Source organism: Brachyistius frenatus, unplaced genomic scaffold, assembly GCF_029030835.1.
Source record: "Brachyistius frenatus isolate BFR_SWC_R1_liver_20210118 unplaced genomic scaffold, ASM2903083v1 Contig_10, whole genome shotgun sequence".
Classification (NCBI taxonomy): Eukaryota; Metazoa; Chordata; class Actinopteri; family Embiotocidae; genus Brachyistius; species Brachyistius frenatus.
The window spans coordinates 85,430-111,717 of NW_027210609.1; the positions used below are offsets into that span (position 1 = coordinate 85,430).

Consider the following 26,288-nt stretch of genomic DNA (forward strand, 5'->3'; position numbering starts at 1 on the left):
AGGCAAAACTCATTTACCACTGGGAAATATGTCAGCCTTCACTCAGGTTTTCATGTAATCTGCAGTAATTGTACTTGTTACTGACCACTTAGACGATAAGGCATTTTATAAATCATAATTAGGTATGTGCTGATAAACAGTCATGAAAATCTAAGTTTCTGTTTTTCAGATATCACCATGCTATTTTCTTTTTGAAGTACCACATTGTATTTATACTTGCAAATACTTTCCCCCTGACCTATCCAAGTCCAAGTATAGTGTTTCCTATAAGTATCAAATTTCTAAATCACTGTTTTGCCTTTCCATCATTTCTTCACCTTGAGGACTATTTTTGTGCAGCTCAGTATTTCAAAGTCACAGTAGGGGGCACCTCAGGATCTTTGATCCTTCTCAGAGAGCAAACTGATCTTCCAGGGGCTTCAGTAGTTTGTTAATGTCTTATATGGGCTTTTCAGCTTTCCTATTGGATCTGTTTTTGCAAAATATAGGGGGCAATTTTGCGGCCCAGATGACAACAGTTTAAATGACGAGGCATGGGGGTGGTTCTTGTCTTGTCTTTATCATTTAATTCTGTTTGACATTTGTGGGCAATTTTATCATAAGTGGCATATTAATTCTTAAGTTATGGCCACAAGGCTGTTTTTATCTGGTCACAGTGACCTTTTTACCTTTAAACATCAAATTCTAACCAGTTCATCGTTGAATCCAAGTAAACGTTTGTGCCGAATTTAAAGACATTTTCTTATGGCGTTCTCGAGATATCTCATGATATACTGTCATAGCCTATCTCATTACATTAGAATTAATGGGTTAGTTTAACCCATTTTCTTTACACGTTACAAACTGATAACATGGCGTGTATGAAAAATCTAAAAAAATTTCCAGAAAGTGTAGCTGTTCAATATAGTGTTGTAAAAGGAAAAATAATTCCCGCTGAAATGCAGTGCAGGAGTAGAAGGATAAAGTAGCATAATATGATACTAAAGTAAAGCATCTCAGAATTAAGCTTGCGTAACTACTTACTTACTTTTTACTGCTGTGGTACTATGATTTCAACATACTTTCAGGTTTTAAATTTCTCTGTGAAAAAAACACAAGAGTGGGGAGACTGTTGAGTTTTGTTTATGCTCCTCCTGCACTCAGAGAAGTCCGTTTTATAGATTGTCCTGTTAAAATAACGTCCAGTCCAGGACAACACAGTAAAAACTAGACTGTTTGTATATAATGCTATATGAATTTGATATTACAACACAAATCAGATCCACACAGTTTGATAGATTTTTTTTATTGATTTCTCAGAGTATGGATAGCATTTGAATGTTTTACAACGCTCATACAAATCCACTTTAATTACCAGAACAAAGTGCATATGTTTTGTTAATCCTGCTACAGACGAGCTATGTTCTCCTTGGAAAACCAGCTTGCAAGTGTAGTTGCAAACTGTGCAATTATTAATCAAATGGTGCTCCATGTCCAACATGGTTACAAGCAGTTTTAATTTCTCACACTGGCATTAAACACATTATGTCTAAGAGTATTGCTACTTTAGCTGCGTTAGTGGAGCATCTTCACTCTGTTGTCAGGCGTTTTGTGTTTATTTTCTAGAAATCAGCTGTCATGGAGCATTTCTACGGCATTTCAATGAATCTGAATATTGTGTTTGCATGACTTCAGACATTTTAAATCTATCATCTATCAAAACGGTTTCTGTAGGCAGAGCTGCAGGTTCAAGAAGTATTATTCATTTTATAATTTATACATAATTTTTGCCGGATAATATCTTCTTCCTGAACACAGGGTTATTTATTGATATGTAGCATTACGTTTATCATTTTTAGATATGTCAGTTTGCTCAGTGGCCTTAGGTCAACAGAACCCAGGACCCTCAGCAGCTGTTGCTATGGAGAAGAAGCGAGGTATCAAATCACAACGGTCAGTATGCTTATAACTAGAAAAATATACTGCTTTGTATTTGTTGAATTAATCCAAAGTGTGTACAAAATCCAAAAGCAAAGTGTTTTAGACTAAAGAATGCATGGTGAATGGACAAAAATGTTGCTACCTGCAAGCAACAGAATTTGTCTGCTCAGTAATTGGATATTTATTTTTCGTAATGCTCCCTGGTAGTTGTAGTGGACTTCTCTCCAGTTGTTTTTGTTTTATCGTTGTCTATTTGCGTTTTACTTGTTAACTAGATTTCATAGTATTCTTATTGATTCAAATGGGAGAGTTAATCCTTTGAAAGTGCTTCAGCAGGGAGGCACCTAAAATATTCAGTAAAGAAATACAATTTTGGAACCCTGAGGCTTAAAATTAATCTCACTTTGCAACTCTATATATTTGACTGGCAGTATTCCCCTACTAAGTGGTGCAAACATTTATCAAGGGGTAAAAACCTCCCTGTCAGATCCATATGACTGGTGTCAGGTTGTATTATCTGCACACAGTTAAACCACTCATTTATCCTTATGCTGAACTGGTTGTGTAAAGACCCACGGTTTTAGACTTGACCTGAAAATCATCAGAGTATATTACTCATCATTGCTTATCTTGCAAAACCTGGAGTTAAAAATACAAAGAACAAAAAAAAAAAAAAAAATCACATTTAAAATATGACAACAACGTTTAGTTTCTCACACTTGCATCTCCATCTCGACCCCACCACTTCCCTTGTATTCATTGGCAGAAGGCAACAGAGTGTTGTCGGGGTTCAGAGGGCACTGCTCAGGTTGCTTTGCTGTGCTGTGCTTCTTATTTTCAGGGCGGCAAAGCTGCCTGAGGTTCTGTGAACACAGCATCAGTTCAGTCCTTTGAAATTAAACAAACTATAGGTTTCACAAACCAGTCACGAGGAATACATACAAACAATGAAGATGGCTCTGTCAGTGTTCTCACACTCTACAAATGTGAAAAAATGAAGGAAAACAAATATAGAAAACGCTGAGGGAGGAATATTACAATCTGCTATGCTTGATCCCTTGACCTTTCCCCTTATGCCACAATTAACTTGGCATTTGTGTTTTGTTTTTTAATAGAAATGGCTCAATAACTATCAGATGGATTGTCGTGAGATTTGGTGCAGATATTAATGTACCCCTCAGGATGATTTGTAATAATGTTGGTGATCCCCTGATCTTTCCTTACTTTTCACGTTAACAGAAAAATGCTGTCTAATTTTCTCTGTTCCCTGACCTGTATTTCCATCAGTCAAATTCTAATAGTTGGGTGTTTGGCCATCCTGGCACTTATAGGCAACACCAGCATATTTGCATTTTGAGTACTCCACCAGGAATGTATCAGTATTTGATTGGCCAATGCAATGCACTGCTGGATGATGTTTTTGCCAAAAGCTGAGTTCAGCTTTTTGGCTGAACTCTGTGTTAGCTCAGCCGCGCACATGTAAATGTTATAATTCTGTTAGAGTGCATATAGCAGGTGTTTGTTCCTAGGTGTTCCAATAGAGTTGAAAAAAACAAATTGATAGTGTAATACAAAAAACATGAATGTATTTGGGTGTGGAATACTTTTTTTTAAGTAGTTTTTGAACAATGTGTAAATCAAAGTGTTCACTGAAAAAATAACATGTCCACTGTGTGTGTTGTCAGACTTAGCTGTCAGTCAAAATTGTGGGAAAGATATGAGCTTATATGTTTAAACAGAGCTGGCAAAGAAAAGCTTTGGCTACTAACGTCTAACTTTTCACATTTTTAAGGGTCATCAGTGTCAAGTTGAGTATTGTGTCAAGCCTGGGAACATGTGCAGCTGCATCTACTTGCCCAGCATACCTTTTACAACTTAAAGTCTAATACTTGTTGAGGGTGACCACAGCCCAATAAACCAAATGTGGGGCAAAGAGTATGCTTATTTGGGAAAGTGTAGGACAGGTTATCAGTTCTGAGAGGTAGTCAAAAATGTCTAACCAATTAAAAACATAAAAGTACTATTTTACTGCCACAGTCTGCTGACCTGTATGATTGTGCTGCACACAGTGGCAAACAGGATATTTTGGCTTCTGTTTCCATGTCTGACCGGCAATCGTCTTTGGGCTTTGGCACATCTCTTTTTGAGCCACACATTTCTTGTGAGAATCTCACGTACTGAGTCACTTCACAATGTATTTTCCCCTGTGTGAAACTGAAACATAATTCTAAAAAGGCAAAAAAAACCTCTCTGAGAATCACCTTCTAATGGCTTTACGCAGTTTTAAATAGTTTCTAATCTTTGTTGTAGCTGGGTTTCTGCTGAAATCTGTATTGCGTGTGACTTTGTGGTGACTCTTTATTCTAGCAGTGAGCAGTCCCCTCACATGATGTTAAACTCATTGAAAAAAGGAAGTTGGTAGTTCTTAACTTGTTTTCTATATTGTCTTCTTCTCTACCATAAAACTAATGTAAAATTAATTCCCTGTGGAAAACAGTATTTCATTAATTAATTTTCTTTTTTTAATTTTAAGTTTCCTTAAAGCAGTAAGAACAGTAATAACAAGAAGTAACTGTTAAATCTCATTATGACTGGATTGTACTGTTAAATCCCCTGGTCCCTTACAGCGTAGTAAAACATAAATAAAGTTAAAGCAGTAAAAGCAGTTCAACCCTAACAGAAAATGAATTTCACATGTGTAAAAACTCATATAATCACATGTAAAAACATACACAACACATGGGATTGTTCACAAATTAAACATGTATTTTGTCCATGGGAAAGCTGTGGTTTGGGACATTTTCATGTTTTACTGTCTGAAGCCCATGTAGATTCCCATGTAAAAAACTCGTCCACATATTTTACCCATGTTATCATATGTTGCACATGTGGTAAACATGTGTCATACATGTGATTACATGTGTTCCATGTGGAAAGCATGGGGAACTCATGTGTTTTTTCTGTGAGGGAACAAATATTGTCTGGTTGTATTTAGCTGTTTCAGGTTACACATTGGGTCAAAGTGTACTGGCAGCCACACAGTATTATACCTATTGCCCTTCTTTTCCCCCTCTGAATCTCTTCAGAAAAAGTCTACAAATTTGCAGTGGGCAAGAATTAAGGTATGAAACTGACAGTCAATTTCTAGGTTAATACTAAAACGAGAAATCACAGTTTTTAGTCATAACACAAGTTGAAAAGTGCAAACCATTAAAATGGCCAATGGCTAAAATCAAAATGGTTGTCATACTGATATAAACCGATCAAAATACTGTGGTCACAAAAGACTTTAATTGTGTTTTGATTATACTTTTTTCTTTACAGAGTACCTACCTGCCATATTGTCCCTTTCATCTGAGTAAGTTTAAAGATGATCCACAGAGGAACCAGAAGAACGCAGAAGAGTCCGAGGGACCAGCCCAAAGCATACGCCCAGGTGGGATAGACGTAGGTTTTGTTGAACCTGAGAGGCTTGTATTTCACCACAGAAAAGATGAAAGTACCCTGACAGCAACAACAACAAAAGTTACTTTCACAGACTTTCACTGAAGTTTGTTCATTAACAACATTTAATTAACTGATGACACGTTTGGCAAATGTCTAATCAAATCATTCGCTTTCAAAACAAGCCCAGTGATGTTCTCTGAGGTCTCTGCACTTCAGATTTGTCAAACTGCATTTACACTAAATGGCCAAATGTATAAGGACAACTCTACACCCAGACTGTTAGTTTAACTGGTAGTTTGGTAAACATCCCTTTACTGTTTCTATGTGACAGTGCCTTCATGTACAATGATTAGCCATTTAAGAAATGTCTGGCGCGCGTAGAGCCCTGACCTCAAACCAATCCAAAGCCTTTGGGATTCATTTAAATGTCAATGATGAGCCAACCTTAATGCGCAACAGCCATCAGTGCACTTTATTATATTCTTGTGGATGAATGGGAGGAAATCTATGCAGGTGTAACGCTCATTCGTTTTTTAGCATTAAAGGCCGGTCTTGGTCTTTAGAAACGTCTTTAGACCACTTTATGAAGAGCTCGGTGGAAGAGGATTGAGATTATATTTCTAGACCGTTATATTTAAAGAACATAACTGCAAGAAATAAATTGCCTGTGCATTGTCTGCTTTATTTTCTAACATCGTTACTGTGACTAATGTAAAACGTCCTGCTTTTAACATTTCTGATTTGAAATCTTTTATGTACTACTTTGTCCATTTTAGTTGTGTTTACTTTTGTTGTGCTTTAGCCTTCAGACATAGTTAATACAGTTGACAGTGTTTTAGTTATTAAAAAGAAATACTAATTTATATTTCACAAAAAGTGCCTGTTAGCAGGAGGAGAAGACATCTCTTCTCCTGCATAGAAGACCAGGGGGATAGATGTTGGTGTAGCGATGTGATATGCATCGGGTGTTTTATTTTGAAAATTGACTGTAATCTCTATGATTTCCCTGTGTCTGAATTCCTGCGTGGCCGATCTTCTCTGTGCTTCTGTTAAAAATTGACTGGACACTTTAGCATCTAAAATATTCTGTGGCGTGTCTGATGGAAGCACAAGCATTGTCTAAAATCTGTTGTGGCTATCTCTGGTGGTCAGTTTCCACGAGTACCTCACCTCACAGAATCTGCCTGTTCGTCTTGAACGAAAGCCTCAGGAAACCTTTTCAGGTCACATTTTTTTAAATCCTCAATTCTTTCACTTGCATCTCTTCCTCACTTGTCACTTATATTCAATGACTCGCATGTAAAGACAGTGTTGAATTTAGTCTGTTAGCACACAAAAATGACCAAAAAGAATGTTTTAACTTTAATTTGTTCTTTACCTTTCTCACAGAAAAGATACACTTTTCTTTACATCATGCACCAATAAATCAGACTAGTTGTGTGTTTAGAAACAGAGATTTACTCACCAGACAAACAGCAGGGGTAACGTAAAGCCAGCAAATCTTCATTAGAGGCCATGGACGATAACCTATCATGTCTTCAATGTTGTCATAGAGACGATCTGCGCCTGTTGAGAATATGGAAAATGAATGGCCTGTTTGAAATGATAATCTTTAGAAATAAAAAGGCAGTGTGTACAACCAAAAACATTGGTTTGTACCTACAGTAAAAGTCCATTCAACATCACATGTTGCAAATCACATTTTCATATTAAGCAGGATCATGTTTAGAAAGTTGTGAATGAAATGTCGGCAATAAATGTATAAATAACCAAATACTGAAAAGACAGAGTGGTTCTCTGCATAGTTATTACAGTCGACCCATCGATAAGGTTACTTTTTTCTTTTAACAATTACGCATTAAAACATTATGTTTAAGTTTATCATGACCATGACCATGATCATGTTAATTGACGGCCCACTCTCCTCACACCTGACTGACTGAATGTTCTTCTTTATACTCACATAATTATTAACCAATACATTATATAATTATTACATTATATACAAATGATGTCCTTCACAGTGTTAGCATTTACCATTAATAAATGACTACATTATCATTAGATATATTCATTGTGAAAGATTAAAAAAAGTTTACCTGATATTAAAACTTAACATTTTTATTGAGATTAAATCGGGTTCATAACATTAAATTTAGTGGCTATGTTGATAATGTATAGCATGGTCCTACCAGACCTAAATTCTCTTTGCCACTGGCCTTGTTCCATATAGAATCGTCTTCAGACATTGCATCCTACACGTCATAGACCTGAGACAGACAACCATATGTGCCAAAACTAGCTGAAAGTCTACTACCGCTCCAAAGCTTCAGAAAATTATTGGCTTCAACGTCATCACTATTGATCTCTGATTGGTCCACTCTTTAGAGTGGCTGAGAAAATCTTACTGTAAACAGGATTTCCAGACTACAATCACAAGGAAGAAAATGTGCACTATCTCCAAATCACAAACATATTTGAATAGACAAAGTTCTGACCCAACATGAGCCTAAATTGATGTTGATTTCCTGTAAGTTTCCCTTGGACCTACACGAGTTAATTTAAGTACTTTCATTTTTACATTTGCTATCTTTCAGTGATGTAGTGTGGTACTTATGAATCATTAAAAGTGTTATACTTTGCCTTACAACTATTTGAGACCACTCAAAGGGGCCTTATTAACTTTAAATTTAATACTAATCACTTTCATACATCGTAAGCATATTAAAAAAATAACACCACTGTCTTATTGGCTGCTGTCTTAGATTGTCTCTCTGACATTAACTGTTGGATGGCTCAAAACTTTCTTCAGCTCAACAACTCAAAATCAGAAGTCATATTGTTCAATTCCCCAAACAATAACACCAGTCTCATGAAGAGTCAACTTGGTCCTCTGTCTGCTTATTTAAAACCTGTTGCCAGAAACTTGGGAGTAATGTTTGACTCTCAGTTAAGCTTTGAAACACAGATCAAAAAATGGTCTAGTCCTGCTTCCTTCAATTAAGAACCATCTCCAGAATCAAACCATACTGTCACACTGTGACCTGGAAAAAGTAATTCATGCACTCATTTTCTCACGACTCGACTACTGCAACTCCCTCCTTTCTGGCATAAACCAAAAATCTATCTCCCGCCTCCAACTAGTCCAGAATGCAGCAGTTAAGCTTCTTACTGGTCTTAACAGATGACATCACATAACTCCAGTTCTGGCCTCTCTCCACTGGCTCCCGGTTGGTTTTAGAATTGATTTTAAAATTTTGTTGATCACTTTTAAGGCCCGCCTGGGTCTGGCCCAGAGCTACATTATTGAAATGTTAGCCCCATATTAGCCAATTCGCAGCCTTAGATCCTCCGGTGGGGCCCTTCTGGCCGTTCCAAAGTCGAGACTTAAATCAAAGGGTGACTGTGCTTTTGCCATTAGGGCCCCTCGACTTTGGAACGACCTACCTGAGGAGATAAGGCTTGCAGAATCATTAACTTCTTTTAAATCACTTCTTAAAACCCATTTTTATAGAATTGCTTTTAAGTGATGTCGTCCTTGTATGCCCTTTTATGCAGTTTTTTTGTTCCCCTGTTTTTGTTTGTTTATTTTATTCATTTATTTATTTGTTTGTTTTCCATTCTATTTGCTCGTTTTGGTTATTAGTTTGGTTTTCTTGTATTCATTACCTTAATGGTATGGTCTTTTTTGCCTCCTGTTTTCTTAAATGTTTACCGGTATTGACGTTATGTATGACTATGCTTTGCTTCTCTGTAGAGCATTTTGTAAACTCTGTTTTTAAAGGTGCTATATAAATAAAGTTATTATTACTATTATTATTATTATTATTATTATTATTATTATTATTATTATTATTATTATTATGGGCAAGTTAAACATTATTATTATTAAGTATCAATGGCAGCAGAATTACATATTATACTTACGAAACTAAAGCAAATAAACAGTTTTGAGTGGTGGGAACGGTCTCCACTAACGCAACCCCTTCACATATCAAACTTTTCTCACCCTAACCAAAATCCCCTGCTAGGCAGCATTTAAATCCCTCTCGACAGGGGGGGCAGCATGAATGGTGTGTTTTTATAAAGTGAATGTCTAGAGCTCTCTTAGATCTTTTGTATTCATTCACATTCAGGTGGTTTAAAGCCCAGCCAACATCAGCTCTAAAAAATGTATTTGTTTAAAAAGTTGACTGTTTTTTTTTTTTTTTATATTTACAGTGATTGTGCACAGCTGCACTCTGCAGCTGCTTGATACAACCTTTAACCCAATTCAGTGTAGTAATTAATAGACACATACATTAACATTGTTTTTAAAGCATAACTCTGCCATTTCTGTGGCAATATGAATTGATAACTTTGAAGCCAACACTATTACCAACACCAACAATATTTAGGTGTTTTGAAAAACCACCTGGTATAAAATATTGGCTTTTTGTTTTTAATATAAACACATGATGTAAAAATCTCTTGATAAGGGGTTCTTCAAATATGGCTATTGAAAAAATTATGAAGGATATGTACTGAGTGGTACATTGCAAGGTTGTCAGGGCTCTCTGTTGGACAAAATGTGTAAGGGAGCATTTTGTACTGTGATTTCTTGTTAGTTATGAGAAAATAAAGATATCTGTGATGAAATAAAATTGGTCCGTAATATTGATCAGTCCTGTTTCTCTGCAGCAACAAAAACAGTTAGATTTGTTTCTTGCGTTAGTTCATGCATTACGAGACCTTAAATTCCTTTGGGAATTATTGTAGAAGAATAGTAACATTCTCCTGGTTACTGAGGGAATTCTTCTTGACGTTTATGCCTTTATTAAATTAACAATAATAGAGATGACAGGAAATGAGGGAAAGATGGGCAGCAATGATCCCTGGCTGGATTTCAGTCACGGATATTACAGTGCATAGTCAGCAACTTCACCCCTTCCAACAAAGGGGTGACCTGGTTTAGAGCTTCCCTTTTCATATTCACATCACAGTACATGGTTAATTACTTACGCTGTGAGCCTCAAATGAATACACTACAAACATGTCCTCTTGAACTGAGCCTAAAGAGAAAGCTGCTCCTCAATGGTGAGTGTTCGAAAGTAAAGCTGTTGGTAAGTTGCTGCTGAGTCAGTTCCTGACAGACATAGTTTATTCATGTGGCCTTAGTTTATGATCTTTTGGTTCAGTAGCTCTGATCTGTACTCCACAAAGCATGTCATCCAATTGATTGATTTCACGTCAGTCCAACTACATGACCAACCACCAGGCTTGAGATCACTCAATGATTTGGTAGAAGACAGTTAAAACATGCATAAAAATAAAAGCAGTCTTAAGTACATTTTTAGTTCATGTAGAATATTCTGAATCAGCTTTATAAGGCAAATATGTGTAAACATATAAGGAATTTGAGTCAATTTACTTTTGACTTAATTTCATAATGACTCACCATATATCCATCCGATTGCTATCGACTGACACACTGAAAGAAGGAGAAGATTGTTGCCACTACAAACATAATGATCAAAGAGTTGAAGGAAATACAAGCCCCCCTGCAGGAAGATAGAGGTCTGATAGTTATCAACACAAAAACAACACACAAACACACACACACACACACGTGTACAAACTCAGTTGTGCTTAATTAGTATTACATTAGAGCATGTTAACATGCTACAGGACAGATATTAAGTAAAAAAAAAACATGTAGTTATCAGTGTTATCAGTATTGGACAATACTCAGGTTAGCTTTTATTTATCTATGAACAGACCATAAACATAAACAATTGTCAGAGAGACCAATCAGAGCTCTCACCTGTGTGACGAGAAGAAGGCCAAGAAAGAAGCAAACAGAGCAGAGACAAAGCAGCAGCAATTCTCTGCGATAAGCTCGTCGAAACACAGTGGGGAACATATCTGTGACTGAGGTCATCAAGCACTCCAGACTCACAAACTGCCAGAGACATAACCCAATGCAATACGTTAGGTAAAAAACAAAAACTAACAACATAATAAACTAAAGTGAGGATCTATCACTGCTACGGTTTTATTTTACCTGTGTGTCTGCACCCAGCAAGATGACCATGATGAAGAAACATATAGCCCACAGCTGAGGTAAAGGCATCATGGCTACTGCTCTTGGATAGGCAATAAATGCCAAGCCAGGTCCTGTGTGTATAGACATATTTATTCTTTTAATACTACTTCAATCACTTAAACTTTTGAGTAAAGTGCAACTTAGATAAAGGTTGTAGAAAAAGAAACACTGTGTGAAGCCCCCTTAATCCAGCTACTACGTGACACCCCCATTTTTTTTTTTTAAATAATACATATATGATAACATTATGATGTTTACTACTTCTACCTCAAATTTAGGATTAATGGTTACCCTGATGTTACCAGACCAAAATTCACTGTGTGAATATATATGCGTCTGGCCAGGCTCCATTGGAAAAAACAACTAAAGTAGTTCTGAAGCGGAGGTGCTGCTGCAGGAAGTGAACAGTAAAAGCGTTGTCATATTAAATAGCGTAGCGCAAGTACTGGATGTAAAACAATTTTTTAAAAGATGCATGTGATGGGATTGCTCATTCAGTGACCGCTGTACTATGAGAATGGCACAAAAACAATTGAGTAAAAATAACGAGCAGCTCATAGACTCTACCCTACTGCAGCAGCACTTCCATACTTCTTGAACCTAGATCCTGTTCAACTGCCCTACGTCTGATGTCAGACGGTCCTGGAAATCCAGGAGTGAACAGCCCAAACACTAACAGACAGCCTTAACACTGGTTACAATCCCAGAAACACTTCAAGAAATGAATTTAAAAAACAAATTAAAAAAGTAAAACCTAGCTGAAGCGCCTTTGTTTTGTTAGTGATGTGTGTCCCTCTTGAGATTCATTGTAATAGCTATATAAAGAATCACACTGTAAAAGTTTAATTCATTCTAATTTACAAACAAGCAATTGGTTACTGTCAAACTGTAGAATTGAAGGAAATGCAAAAAAAATTATTATTTGACACAAACTTTTAAGCACTTGGATGTGCATGAGTGCTTTTGCGTGTGCGTAGATTTTGTTCTTACCCAAGAAAAAAAATCCCAAATAAGAACACATTGGTGAATGCCAGAATCTTCATAAATACTGCGTAAATGAGTTTTAAGAAGAAATTTCTCTTGGTGAGTGAGGTCCATTGTTAATTTTCTGGCTTTAATTCCTTGATATTTGCTAGCGTTGCTACAACTGTGCATATTGTTTTATCTAGATTAACCATCGTCACCATTGTTGGAACTACATTTAGAAATGCTTAAGTTCAACATCATCACAGTTAGCCACTCCATCTGGTCACTGATTGGTGAATGGCTGAGCGAACTTTATGCGAACAAGTCTTGCAGACTATAATCACAGCAACAACTGAAGCTGTGAGAAATAGATGTGTGGAGCCAAGCTATTTCAAAGTAGCCAAGAAGGGAGTTTTTACAATTACAGTGAACCCTCGCTATAACGCGGTTCACTTTTCACGGTCTCGCTGCTTCACGGATTTGCATCGTGCATTGTGTTCTGCATTCTGATTGGCTAAACAGTCTCTCCGCTTCTTCTCTACCTGTTTGTCAATAACGTTGCGGTTTAATATGTACACGTACGTAAAACAGCTTGCCAAATTAAACATAATCGATGGTGGCATGTCGGTTTATAAGAATCTTTTTGCCCAGAAGAAAAAAGAGCGACAACAACTACCGATAACTATGTTCTTCTCTCGAAAAACCACACCTGCACCGCCGGCTTTAGAAGAAAGAACCGCTGCAGAGCGGAGTCAGGATGCAGCGGCTCAGTCAGAAGAGCAGTGAAATACACGAGTCACTATTTGTCCGACTGTACTTTGTATTTGTTTTCATAATCATTTTTCATTTCCTCCCGTTCTAATCCAATGACTCGGGTCGCAGTGGGGCGGTGCCGATCTCAGCAATTTGAAGCCTTCAGTTCGTATTGATGATTAAAATTATTATTTTACAGTACAGTAGTTATTTGTAAAAAAAAACATTTATACAGTACTTTTATTTGTTAAACAAATGCTTGGGCCTGTAAAAAGGTTTTGTTCTTTGGTTTCAATGTATTATGGAGTATTTCATTGTATAATAATTGTAAAAAAAAATCAAGGTTACTACTTCACGGATTTCACCTATCACGGTCTCTATTTGGAATGTAACCCCCGCGATAAACGAGGGTTCACTGTACTGTATTTGAGGTAAAGTGCAAGATGCAACTATCTTCTATGCCCCAAATCATATTGTGTATTAATCATTTAAATCAACATATACATTTTAGAAACACAAGATAAAAGTAGACAATTGCATGTCCACTGGAAGATTGGATTTGTTTGTTCAGTCTACTGATAAATAATAGCTAATGTATCCTTCAGTGAATTGTTATGTTGAAAATTACCAATTTAAAAGGGCTATACATATTAAAACCACACAAATATAAATTTTTCAGCTATCAGGCCTGTCAAAGTTATAAAATGTGAGTATAAACAACAGCCAAACTCTTGACTCCACAAGCTTTATACTTTTTGGGAGAGGCTCTTCATGTAAACTGAAAGTTATATATATATACAAATTTACTGTAACATAAGTGTGGTGAAGCTGTGAAGTTCTTACCAGAAGCAGCCACTTCAGATATTGGCAGTCCTTGTTCGTAGGACATAAAGCCCAAAACAGAAAAGATTGCAAATCCTGCCACGAAACTGGACCCAGCATTAACCAAACATAGGACAAATGTGTCCCTGAGGCAACAAACAAAAAACACAAAGTATTTAGCAAATAGCAAAGCATAAAACCCATTTTAAAAACTAATACCACTGTGTAAAACAAATAAGCTCCTAAAACCCATTCTAATGTTCAAGACCCAAAGTGACAAGGAGAAACTTAGGCAGTATTTCTACAGTACTATGAAATCTATTTATACATTGAGAGTGGTAAGAAATGTATAGATATATATGCAATGACACACTGTCTTTATATTGAACAGCTGTTATTATGTGTCTTCATTTATTCTGCTTTGCTAAGGATCATGCCGGTTGAAACAGATCTGCATGACTACATGCAAGTTTTTACTATACTGCGTCTCATCCCCTTTGAAAATGCATAACTTAAGTTCTCCCTTCTGTCGCTAGTAAAAGTACTGCACAAAAATAATTGTAACGTGCAGTTGTAATTTGGTTTTATGTTTAAGGCAGCAAGAGACAAATTCATTGCGAGAATCTCAGGCCAATCTTTGATGTAAAGTATTTGAATATAAAAGGACAAAAAGCAGAGTGCACTTACTTGTAACAATCATTGTTGTACTGATTGTAACTGCCCAGAGCCGTCAAACTTCCCTGACAAATCCCAAAAGAGAAAAGCACTTGTGCCCCTGCGTCCATCCAAACCTAAGAAATTTCAGCACATAAATATTAGTGAACATTGACCAGTTTTCCTGGTGCCAGAGTGAAAATAGATTTCGTGGTAATTTCAGGTATTTTAAAGAGTGTGGGATTACGTGGCAGGCAACCAAGCTGGCAGCTTTTCTTGGCTTCTATGTAGCATTATCATGGCTGTCTGACGTTATTACTTACTTGAGGGTCCACCAACCTTGTGGGGTCCGGATAGAGGTAGAAAGCTAAGCCATCCTTAGCTCCAGGTAAAGTGAGTCCACGAGCCAGTAGAACTACTAACATCAAATAGGGAAAAGTGGCTGTAAAGTAAACCACCTGTCAACACAAAACAAAGGCAGGTTTATGTTTTTATTGCACCACGGTTAAATCACAAGGACATGTTGCATAAAGGAAACATTTGATATGTTTAGGAAAACAATTCATTGTCATCTCACCTCATGTCAAACACTGCTACCTGATTTATTGTCACGGTGCAGCACTACTTTAATGACAATGGCAGATCTATTCATATTTCAAATCAGTGTGACATCAGAACTTGAACCAAGCCTTTATGTGATGTTCACTAACTTCTAACAATTTTAACAGCAAACATCACATTAAGATATTTGTGCATGCGGCCTATTGTCTATGGTGTTTTCATTGAAATGTTAAAATAAAAATACCTCAGCAGAAATTCTACCTTTTAACAGCATACAGACCAATGACGAATCAAAGGAGAAATCTGAATAAATGAGTGGATAGATAAAAGAAATGCTTCTATGCAGGTGTACTGCGGGATCCATTTAAGCAAATTGATATCCAAGTCAGCCTGGATTTTTTATTAATTTTGGAGGAGCAAAAGATCAAGACACTAAATGAGGGAATACTTTTGATACTCATCCCAAAACCTTTTGACTGAATTTGTCCTCAGAAGACAGATTCTACAGAATAAATTATATTTTAAAGACATAGCTGTACCTTTCCAGTGGATCTCACGCCTTTCCAAACACAGAAGTAGCACAGGACCCATGCCAGTAAGAGGCACAAGGCCAAATCCCACCTCAGGCTACCAATCTCCTCAATCCCTGCAGATATACCCAGAACTCGTCTCCTGAAAAGCAGTTTGGAGACAAGAACACTGAGAACTTTGTTCAAGAATAATCTCCATTAGATCATAGAATAATAAAGAAGGCTATTATAAGAGTGAATATCATCAGTGTGACTTATCACATGGTTTTGGCCCTGCAGAAGTAACCGCTCAATGTCAGGTTAACATTGGTAATTGAGATTTTTCTACAGTAGTCTAAACAGAAATGAAACCTCAAAAATAAACCTTTATGCTACTTAACAATCAGTGATGTCATCCATCGAAGAGCAACAACAAACCTGTCAAAGAGATACATTCTTCAACATATTCCATATTTTAACATAACCATCGAAATGACAAGAGTGATAATGTCTAGTTTGTTCATTGTTTTTTGGACACATGCATATTTTATTATATTTATATATATCAGTTTCTCTATCTATATACTGAAAAATGAACCAATATGGATAAATAATTGCTTTTAAGACAAATATGTTTATTGCTTAGACTATATTCACAGTGTACTAAATGTTCCTCAGGTTATGTATTAGGAAAGGAAATCAATGACTCATCAAAAGCAGCTTTGGAATGCTTTCACAAAAAACTTGTATGTGTTGGATGCCAATTATATAAGGCAGCCAAATACATTGTGAGATAACCTTTTGATGAGAAGTTGTAACAAAAGCAAAGAATATTTTGATATTTACAACTCAACAAGACAATGTAAACTTTTTTAGTATTAAAGAAAATTATAGACTAAAGGGTTACAAAATTGATTAATAGGTTGGACCTTATTTTTTCAGTTTGACCCAAGTCAATGAAAGAAAATGTGTTCCTCGAAACATAAAACAAGAGTCCACTTTGACACTGTGATGCACTCAGCTAAATGCTAATGCCAGTATGTTTGAATAATGATAGCATGATGATGTTTAGTAGGTAAGATGGAACTAATCATGATTTTGCATAACAGCATGCTTTGCTATTTAGCAATAAATATCAAGTAAGGTTATGGCTGATGGGAAGGGCATTAGTTTTGGAGATGTTCAGCCATTAGCCAAAGTATTAAAGCTATAGTGAGGGACCATAACATATAAATGCTGTCGATTACGTTCAAGTTGAACGCACATAATGCTAATCAAACCAACCATCGCCAGGTAAATCTCTGTATTTCCCACACTGGCCAAATAAATGCAAAAAAGCCAAGGTATATGGGCAGAGCATACACATCAGTGACTTCCACCGGCCAGGACTGCTAACTTCCAGTTTATCCCTATGCTAACTTGACTTGCGATAAAGTAATTCACTCACGAAGCTCATATAGATTTTCCGAATGTTATTAGACCGAATGGATCGAATTCTGGAAAAGAAAAGATCATTTTGCAGGGGTTGCGACATCTCTTACTTTATTCATCTACAATTTCTCCAAAGTTTATTCTTTGTAGCAAGAGTAGCCACAGTATTGGCTACAGCAGAGAGACAGGCAGGGTTTTTGACATTACTGTCATTTGCTGAAGGAGGAGACAAAAGTTTCGCTCTGCAGGTTTAAAAAACAACGACCTGCTGGTGGCAGAACACAAAAAGTCAGGGGAACACTTAAATTTAGAATCCATCCCTAATGTCCGTTACAAATTTAAAATTTTAACCTAATTGTGGCGCTATAGGAAAGGTTAGGGAATCCCCAAAGGTGGTGGGATTCATCGTTTATGCTCTGCGGATACATGCAAAAAAAATGTAAATCCATCTAATAGCTGCTGAAATATTTATGACCAAAGAGTCAGACAAACTGACTAGTGGACGGAAATTTTAAACATTGAGGAGGTATAGATGAAGGGATTTTACATTTACATTTGCAAAATTGTTGAGATTCCTTCAAATGTGCAAACAAGGACCCTACACTATTATTTCTAATGAGAAATAATAAGCAGTTATTGGCCAACCAACACGGAAATGTTGCTCCCCAGTGACCCCAAAATATATTCATGAATTTCTTGGACTGACTGCTCTGTGACATTGACATGTGGACCAGCGCTGGTAAAAGGAGACCAGTTATTTATAATAAAGAAAAAGAAAGACAAACATACACATAAACAAAAGCGTACCTGCAATGTTTAGCCTCCTAGAAAATGAAATATTATGACAGGTCTGAATTACACTTACTCCCAGAATTCTGTTGCAGGCGTTGTTGCGTTTGCAGCTGCTGTCCAGTTGGATGACACATTTCTTTGATCAAATTCAACACAAGACTCTGATTAAGAAAAAAAAAAAAAGAAAAAAAAAAGAGATATTTGATCAAAGTGTAATGTGATAACAAATAGGCAGATACATGTTTCTCAAAGTCATCAAATACAAAATAGTCTGTGTTTATTCCAATATTAGATTTGAGTGTTCCCCAAATGTGTCCAAAGACCAAGACTAAAATCCTGAATTGAAATTGGAACACGGCAAAAGAAAAACGATCCACGTAACCCACAGGCACTTAACCACATATGACTGCTGGAATAAACAGTTCTGGTTTGGGAGATGCTTATAAGTAGTGATGTGGTGTTGTTTTTTTGTGACTGTTTACCTTTTGTGAGCTACATGGCTGTAACAAAACCACTTTATCTAAGGCAGGCACTTTTCTAATAATTCTGGACAAAGAAATGTTTAATGGGTCTTTATAATAATTATAAGAGATTAGACAAAACATCCTGATTAGGAGCACATAAACTCAGACATCTGCCTTGCACAGAGGTAATTACAGCGTTTGTCTACCTGTGTTCCAGGTATTCCTGCAGCTGGCCCAAGGAACCTCAGCAGTGAAGGATGAGAAGAGGTAAAAGAAGGCCCATGCCTGGATGACGATGTATGACACAGCAGCATATGCAATCACTACCTGGGTGGCATAACCAATCCCTGAGGAGACAGACGAGATGCAGTCATTACAGATTATTAATATGTATACACAGAATAACACTGCAGCATATAAAGTGGTTTACAAAATGAAATTACCAGCAAACTTCCATGAAATTAATGAAGTTATTCCATAAAACGTTTAATACACTGATGTTTGATCCATTAAAAACCCATAAAGCACAGCGGCATAATTTTCACCGAAAATAAATATATCCGGTTGTCATTGTAGAAAGCATAAACATAGTCCTGGAAAGTGGCAACAAATATAACTGTAAATTCAGATCATAATACTTAGTGGAACAAGTCTAATGTGATAACCTAGACATGTGTTTACTCTGCGAGGGCACCTGTACACACTTAAATATAAACGACTTCACTAATCCACTGTCATTTACCTTGGAACTGGTTGAAAGGCACTGGCTAGGAAGAAAGTTCAAGCATCATTTGATTGCGCAAAGAAATATACTCTATTCATCAAATCAGCAAGAAAACTTCAATTGACAGTTGACTACTATTAAAATTGTTGTGCCTGAGAACAGAAGGTGCACAGTTAGACCCAGAAACACAAACAGCAGACTAGACTGCATATTTATGAGTAAAATCAAGAAAAACAAGTGAGAAACAACAGCAAGGATCACCTCAGAGTAAAATCAGAATAACAAGATACAATTGAGTTCACAGACCATTTTAAGTCAAATCAATGAGTATGGCTACAGAGGGAGAATGATGCTCAAAGCTCAGAGAATGAGACATCTAGGATTAATTTGCAAACAAACATGCAGAGAAAGACAACAGCTTGTATGTGTGTTATGATTAAATGGAAATAAAAAAAACATTCAACTTTGAGCCTTCAGCATTTAATTCAGCCTACTTGGATCTGATGGTGGAAAGTTTGTGTGGAGAAATTCAGGAGAAGAACTCCAGGCGACACCAAGGTAAAGCACGGAGGTGGGAATGACAAAGGGGATTTCTTAAAATTAGATACCAATGTTTACATGCTCAAGGATGAATTGATTTTATTATTTATTATAAGGTGTAAAGTTTATTCCCACTCTGGCAGATGTCAAACCTGCCCAGATCAGGTTAACTTACCGGTGACGTGTTTGTGATCTTGTTGCTACATGACAAAATAGACTGAGAGCAGTGTCATCCTGGAGGCAACCATTCTTGTTGTTTTTTTTAGTTATCCAGATTGGTTTGTTTTCTGTTAGGAGGTACCTCTGGTGATATTCTATTGCTGTGTTCCAAATGGCATACTTACGTACTAACACTCACTACTTTGATTGCCTAGGTGTGTTAACACTGATGTACAGAAACATGCAGTGCAGTACACGGATGATGCTCTCAAAACTACAGTGAGCCTGAGGTCAAACACAAAAATATTTCAAAGAAGACAAATGCATTTCCCTCAACACAAAAACACATTTTATGAAATGTTTTTGCATTCTGTAAAATGTTTGCATTTTGTGTCATGTTTTTTTCATTTTATTAAATGTTTTTGCGTTTTGTGAAATGTTTTGGGTTTGAGGGGAAAATGACCCTTGGAGCCACCGTACAAAAGGGTCCAAAAAATCTGAGTGGAACACTGGACACTTTTCACCATAAACAGTTGCTGTAGAGGAAGGGTGGGACCACCAAGCTAAAGAATTTTCAAACTTAGGCATCTGATTGCAGAACACCTCATAAAAGTGTTTATTTTTCACTAAGTACCACCATACTACTGCTGGACAGAAACCATCAGTGTGTTTATTGAGTGTGTTAAACAGAGGGCATGACAACATGTTAATTTCTGGGTTAAATGATTAAAACTGCAGATATGTTGGTGGTTGATGCATTCAAAGACTGTGGTTATTTTTGGTCAGTGCAAAACAGCGGCATGTGATTTGAGACAACACTACCCCGTCAAAAATGAAGTACTATACAGGTAGGAGTCCTGACATGTAAGAGCACTATTTGTTACTGTACTGAGGGAAGTATTTTATTTGGAACAGCATATATTTGTAGTCAACAATTTCCATGGAAAGGCCAAAATGAACAATTACTTGATGGTACACTGTTAACAAGTGTTAATAAATGTTTTCTAAAAGCTGCATGCTCAGGTGTTTAAGGGAAGGATTTAACCTCTTTAAAACAAGTATGAAGGACTACTTTAGACTGGCCCCAACATACAGGGTAAAATAGGGAAACTCAGTTAGGCATGTTTGTTTTTGACATAAAGGAAATTAGACATTGATACCAGCCTTAGCCTTTGGCCATGTTACACATTATACATACTATCACATGGCACTTAATCCTCTTAGATGATACCAGCTGCTTGTGAAACCATCATTCCTGAGCAAGTAAAAAGAGCCTCTGAAGTAAAGTGTGAAATTAATCATATTATTTAATTAGGTGTGCATGACAAGGTGCCGATTTGGAACAGGTCAGGAGGTATAGTATCTGGCCCTCAGGGCAACATTAACACCTTTACGTGTTAGAACTAACCGTGTTTTATAACTGCCTCAACATAGGATACAGGATATTGGTGGGAACATAAATTGTCAAAAGATGGAGTTAATGCCTTGATTTGTCTAAATGTCAGTACTCTTCTCTGGGTCACACAGTCAGTCACATGGAGTAGTTCAACTCCAACAGACAGACACTTGTGTGCACAATTTGGCTCAGGTTTCAGGTGTCTTTTAAGACAAATTGTGCTGATTCAGTCCATTCAGTACTACATACAAGTATGCTTTGTCAGAAGCTTTTTTTTTGGACTGAATTCTCCATTTGTTCGCAAGTCAACCAGTCAATTGATATTTGAGTGGATAATACACTTGGGTATTCTTCTGAGCCAGTGAGATGTGCCAAATACCTCTCCTCAATGACCTCCAACAACAAAAATTGTCAAATTATTTTTATAGTCTTCATGGATTTAATAAATTATTTTACTTTTTTTTTTTACAATATTATGTTTATTTTTATGCCATGTACAGTCAACAAAAATATAAATGCAACACTTTGGTTTTTCACTCCCATTTTTCATGAGTTAAAGTAAAAGATTTAAGACTATTTTTATGCAATGACGGAGAAACCTGGCAGGGGGTGATTGGGAGGAACGGCCTGCCCGATCTGAACCCGAGCAGTGTTTTGTTACTGGACTTCTGTGCCAGCCACGGTTTGGCCATAACAAACATCATGTTCGAGCATAAGGTGGCTCATAAGTGTACCTGGTACCAGACCACCTTAGGCTGGAGATCAATGATCGACTTTGTAGTTGTATCATCGGATCTGCGGCCATATGTATTGGACACTCGGGTGAAGAGAGGAGCAGAGCTGTCAACTGATCACTACCTGGTGGTGAGTTGGATCAGACGGCGGGGGAGTCGGCTGGAAAGACCTGGTAAGGTCTGGCACCGGAGAGAGTGCTCCAACTATCGGGGGTATCACACTACTCAGCCTCCCGGGCAAACCTTATGCCAGAGTGCTGGAAAGGAGGCTCCGACCGTTTGTCGAACCTCAGATTTAAGAGGAGCAGTGCAGATTCCATCCTCGTCATGGAACAGCGGACCGGCTCTTTACCCTGGCAAGACTACTGGAGGGGGCCTGGGAGTTTGCCCATCCAATCTACATGTGCTTTGTGGACTTGGAGAAGGCTTTCGACTGGGTCCCCCGGGGGTTTTTGGGGGGTGCTGCGGGAGTACGGGGTGCCGGACCCGTTGCAACGGGCCATCCGGGCTCTGTACAACCGCAGTAGGAGCTGTGTTCGTATTCTCGGCAATAAGTCACACTCGTTTCCAGTGGGTGTTGGCCTCTGCCAGGGCTGTCCTTTGTCGCCGATCCTGTTTGTGACCTTCATGGACAGGATATCTCGGCACAGCTGGGGGGAGGAGCACGTCGGGTTCGGGGGTCTACGGATCGCATTTGTGCTGTTTGCAGACGATGTGGTCCTGTTGGCTTCTTCGGGCCGCGACCTCCAGCACTGACTGGGGTGGTTTGCAGCCGAGTGTGAAGCAGCGGGGATGAGGGTTAGCACCTCCAAATCTGAGGCCATGGTTCTCTGCCAGAAACCGGTGGATTGCTCCCTCCAGGTGGGGACGGAGTGCCTGCCTCAAGCAAAGGAGTTTAAGTATCTCGGGGTCTTGTTCACGAGTGAGGGGAGGATGGAGCGGGAGATCGACCGCCGGATCGGTGCGGCTGCAGCAGTACAACAGGCGCTTTCACTGTTGGTGAAAAGAGGGAGCTGAGTCGGAAGGCGAAGCTCTCAGTTTACCGGGCGATCTACGTTCCGACCCTCACCTATGGTCATGAACTCTGGGTCGTGACCGAAAGACCGTGGTGCAGTGGTTAGCACTGTCACTTCACAGCAAAAAAGGTTCCGAGTTCGAATCCGGTCCTGGGCCTTTCTGTGCGGAGTTTGCATGTTCTCCCTGTGCTTGCGTGGGTTCTCTCCGGGTTCTCCGGCTTCCTCCCGTCATCCAAAAACATGCACCTCAGGTCAGGTTACCTGGCGCTGCGCTAGTGGCAGCCTGCTGCAGCATCTCCCCCCTGAGAGCCCCCCTGCTGTAGTGAAGAAATTTCCCCTCGGGGATTAATAAAGTGTATAAAATCAAAATCAAAATCAAAAATCAAGAACGAGGTCGCAGCTACAAGCGGCCAAAATGAGTTTCCTCCGTAGGGTGGCCGGGCTCAGCCTTAGGGATAGGGTAAGGAGTTCGGACATCAGGAGGGAACTTGGAGTTGAGGCGCTACTCCTTCGCGTCGAAAGGAGTCAGCTGAGGTGGTTCGGGCATCTGATCAGGATGCCTCCTGGGCACCTCCCTCTGGAGGTTTTCCGGGCACGCCCAACTGGCAGGAGACCCCGGGGAAGGCCCAGGACACGCTGGAGGGATTATATCTCCCGTCTGGCCTGGGAACGCCTCGTGATCCCCCAGCATGAGCTGGAAAATGTTGCGGGGGCGAGGGAAGTCTGGGTCAGCTTGCTTGGCCTGCTGCCACCGCAACCCAACCCCGGATAAGCGGAAGATGATGGATGGACTATTAGGCCCAATTTCACCCAAGGACAGTTTAAAGAGTTTGAGATATGGTGATGAGAGTTTGAGGCCCATTGTCATACCATTCATCCACCGCCATCACCTCATGTTGAAGCATGATAATGCATTGCCCCTGGCTGCAAGGATCTGTACATAATTCCTGGAGGCTTAAAACATCCCAGTTCCAACATGGCCTGCGACCACCAGACATGTCAGCCGTTGAGCTCTAAGCATGTTTGGAATGCTCTGGACCAGCGTATTTAAAACGTGTTCTAACTCTTAACAATATCTAGCGAGAATTGCAGCCATTAAAGAGGAGTGGAACAATACAGGCTACAATCAACAACCTGATCAATTCTATGAGAAGCAGATGCTGTTGCACTGCATTAGGCAAATGGTGTTCACACTAGATACTAATCCCCCCCCCATGCATATCTGTAGCCATATGGGAAATTGTGGCTGATAATGTAAAATAAATTTCATGATAAAACTGTACATTTTAGAGTTTTATTTTGACCAGTCCGAGGCACACCTGTGCAATAATCATACTTTTTAATCAGCATCTTAATGTGTCACACCTGTCAATTGGTTGGATTACCTTTGCAAAAGTGTCACAAAGTCCTCACGAACACAGATTTTAACAAATTGATGAGCAAAATTTTAGAGAAATGATATTTTTGTGTGCATAAAAGATGCTTTATATCTTTTACCTCAGCTCATGAAAAATGGGAGCAAAAATAAAAGTGTTGCATTTATATTTTTGTTGAGTGCATTTTTTTTGTTATTCATGTATCTGTAAATCCAAGTTACTTATTTATCTGAAAGTTACATGTCGTGAACATGAGCAGTTTCAATCTTCATCTATTTTGGTAAAAAAAAAAAAAGACTAGAACATTTTGCTCTCAAAGAATGACACATTTCCTTCACAAGTTACTTTCTGTACATATACTACACATTTATATAATTATTCAAATTGTGGGAATGAAGGGATATCTTTACATCTACTGCTTGTTGAATGTATATAATACGGTTCCTTTTAAACACTGACCTTCAAACAAAGGGCAGAAGTGCCTCCAGCAGGTGATACATCCCTGAGATGTGAACTGTCCCATGGCAGTCTCCAGGAGGAACATTGGGAGGCCACAAACAAGCAGAAATAGGACGTATGGAATGAGAAATGCACCTGAGAGAAGCATGACAAGCACCACAAACATGTCACAAACAACAGTTTACACAATCCAGATTTAACAAGATGGTTTTCAAGCCAATTTAACCAAAATTGTTTCGTTCCAAATTTAGCCGTAACAATGATCTCCTTTATTCTTTGAGTTGCATTTGGTTATATAAAGAGAGAAAAAATTCTAACCGACAGACGCTTTGTGAAAAGTCAGAGCAATTTCTTTTCATTATCATTTTTATTTGTGTATTTTGAAAAATTGTTGACATAATATTATGATTAGGTGCAGTTGATTGATGTAAAAGTCTAAAATGTATGCGATTTTCTAAAGCGGGAATCCTGCTTACCTCCGCCATTTTTATAGCATAAATAGGGAAATCTCCAGAGGTTTCCCAGCCCAACCAGGGTTCCTGCCACAGCCAGCAGGAACTCCAACTTGTTTGCCCACTGGCCGCGGTCCAACAGCTGAGTCTTCTTCACCAGACTGTTATCTTGTCCAGCCACCTCCAGGGTGTTTCCTTTGAGGAATGCCCTTGACATGTTCAGAAAACGTTGCAGATAAATTACCGAAACAATGAAATCTGACATGCACTGTCCCTCCTCCTCCTCATTTATAGGACAATGTCAAACCTTGGTAGCTCTGCGTTATGCACACAGACATAACTACTCAGCTGATCATTTGGCACTGGCACATGAGCTTTATTTATTTATTCATCGAACTAAAGCTTCCAGGATTAACAGGAATGGAAAGTTTTTTACTGGCAAGTGTTTAGCACAGAGCTGCAACTTATTAGATCACATTTTGGAGTTAAAGCCATGCATTTCGCAGTCCAGAGCAAAAAAAAAAAAAAAAAAAAAAAAAAAAAAAAAAAAAAAAAAAAAGCACAATGAGCACTTACCCTGCCATTACAAAGCCCCTTCCTCCCAGAGCTGTTTCCAGCAACAGCACCCTGATCAGTATTCCTCTCAGCTGGGTGTACTGCAGGATCTCTACACAAACAACATGTCATGGGCAGAACCAAAGTGAGAAACAAACTCGCTATGTAGCTGTGGCTCCTCTATGACCTAATTACTGTCGGATTGGTCTGCACACAACGCTGTCTCAATTTAAAAAGTGTTTGGCTCTGACAAAAGTTCTGAGATAATGCCACTTCCCCTTCTGTATTTTTCCACTGTGACAGGAGGACCTTAAGTCATTAAGATTACAACAGTCGCTAGCAACTAAACCAAAGCAGCTGAGCCGTCTCTGCTTGGTCAGTCGTGGTAAACAGGTTCCAGCTATCTGCCAACTAGGAATTTGTAGCTTGGCGTCACAACTCCTGTGAAAACAGTGCCAAAAAAAACAGTTCTG

At 38.4% G+C, this 26,288-nt stretch overlaps 1 protein-coding gene across 1 annotated transcript; it reads right to left on the reverse strand.

Moving 5' to 3' along the window:
* Positions 1 to 1,284: 1,284 nt before the first annotated feature.
* On the reverse strand, positions 1,285 to 26,008 carry LOC138616396 (sodium- and chloride-dependent GABA transporter 2-like). Its single transcript, XM_069690639.1, has 15 exons — positions 25,837 to 26,008; positions 25,285 to 25,469; positions 24,809 to 24,943; positions 18,611 to 18,751; positions 18,014 to 18,101; positions 15,748 to 15,880; positions 14,971 to 15,105; positions 14,681 to 14,784; positions 14,015 to 14,139; positions 11,411 to 11,523; positions 11,171 to 11,308; positions 10,805 to 10,907; positions 6,833 to 6,933; positions 5,254 to 5,424; positions 1,285 to 2,783 (listed from the first exon to the last, which is right to left on the reverse strand). Exons 1-15 carry the CDS (start codon positions 25,842 to 25,844, stop codon positions 2,634 to 2,636), a joined length of 1,830 nt encoding a protein of 609 aa, XP_069546740.1. The 5' UTR covers positions 25,845 to 26,008; the 3' UTR covers positions 1,285 to 2,633.
* Positions 26,009 to 26,288: the final 280 nt, after the last annotated feature.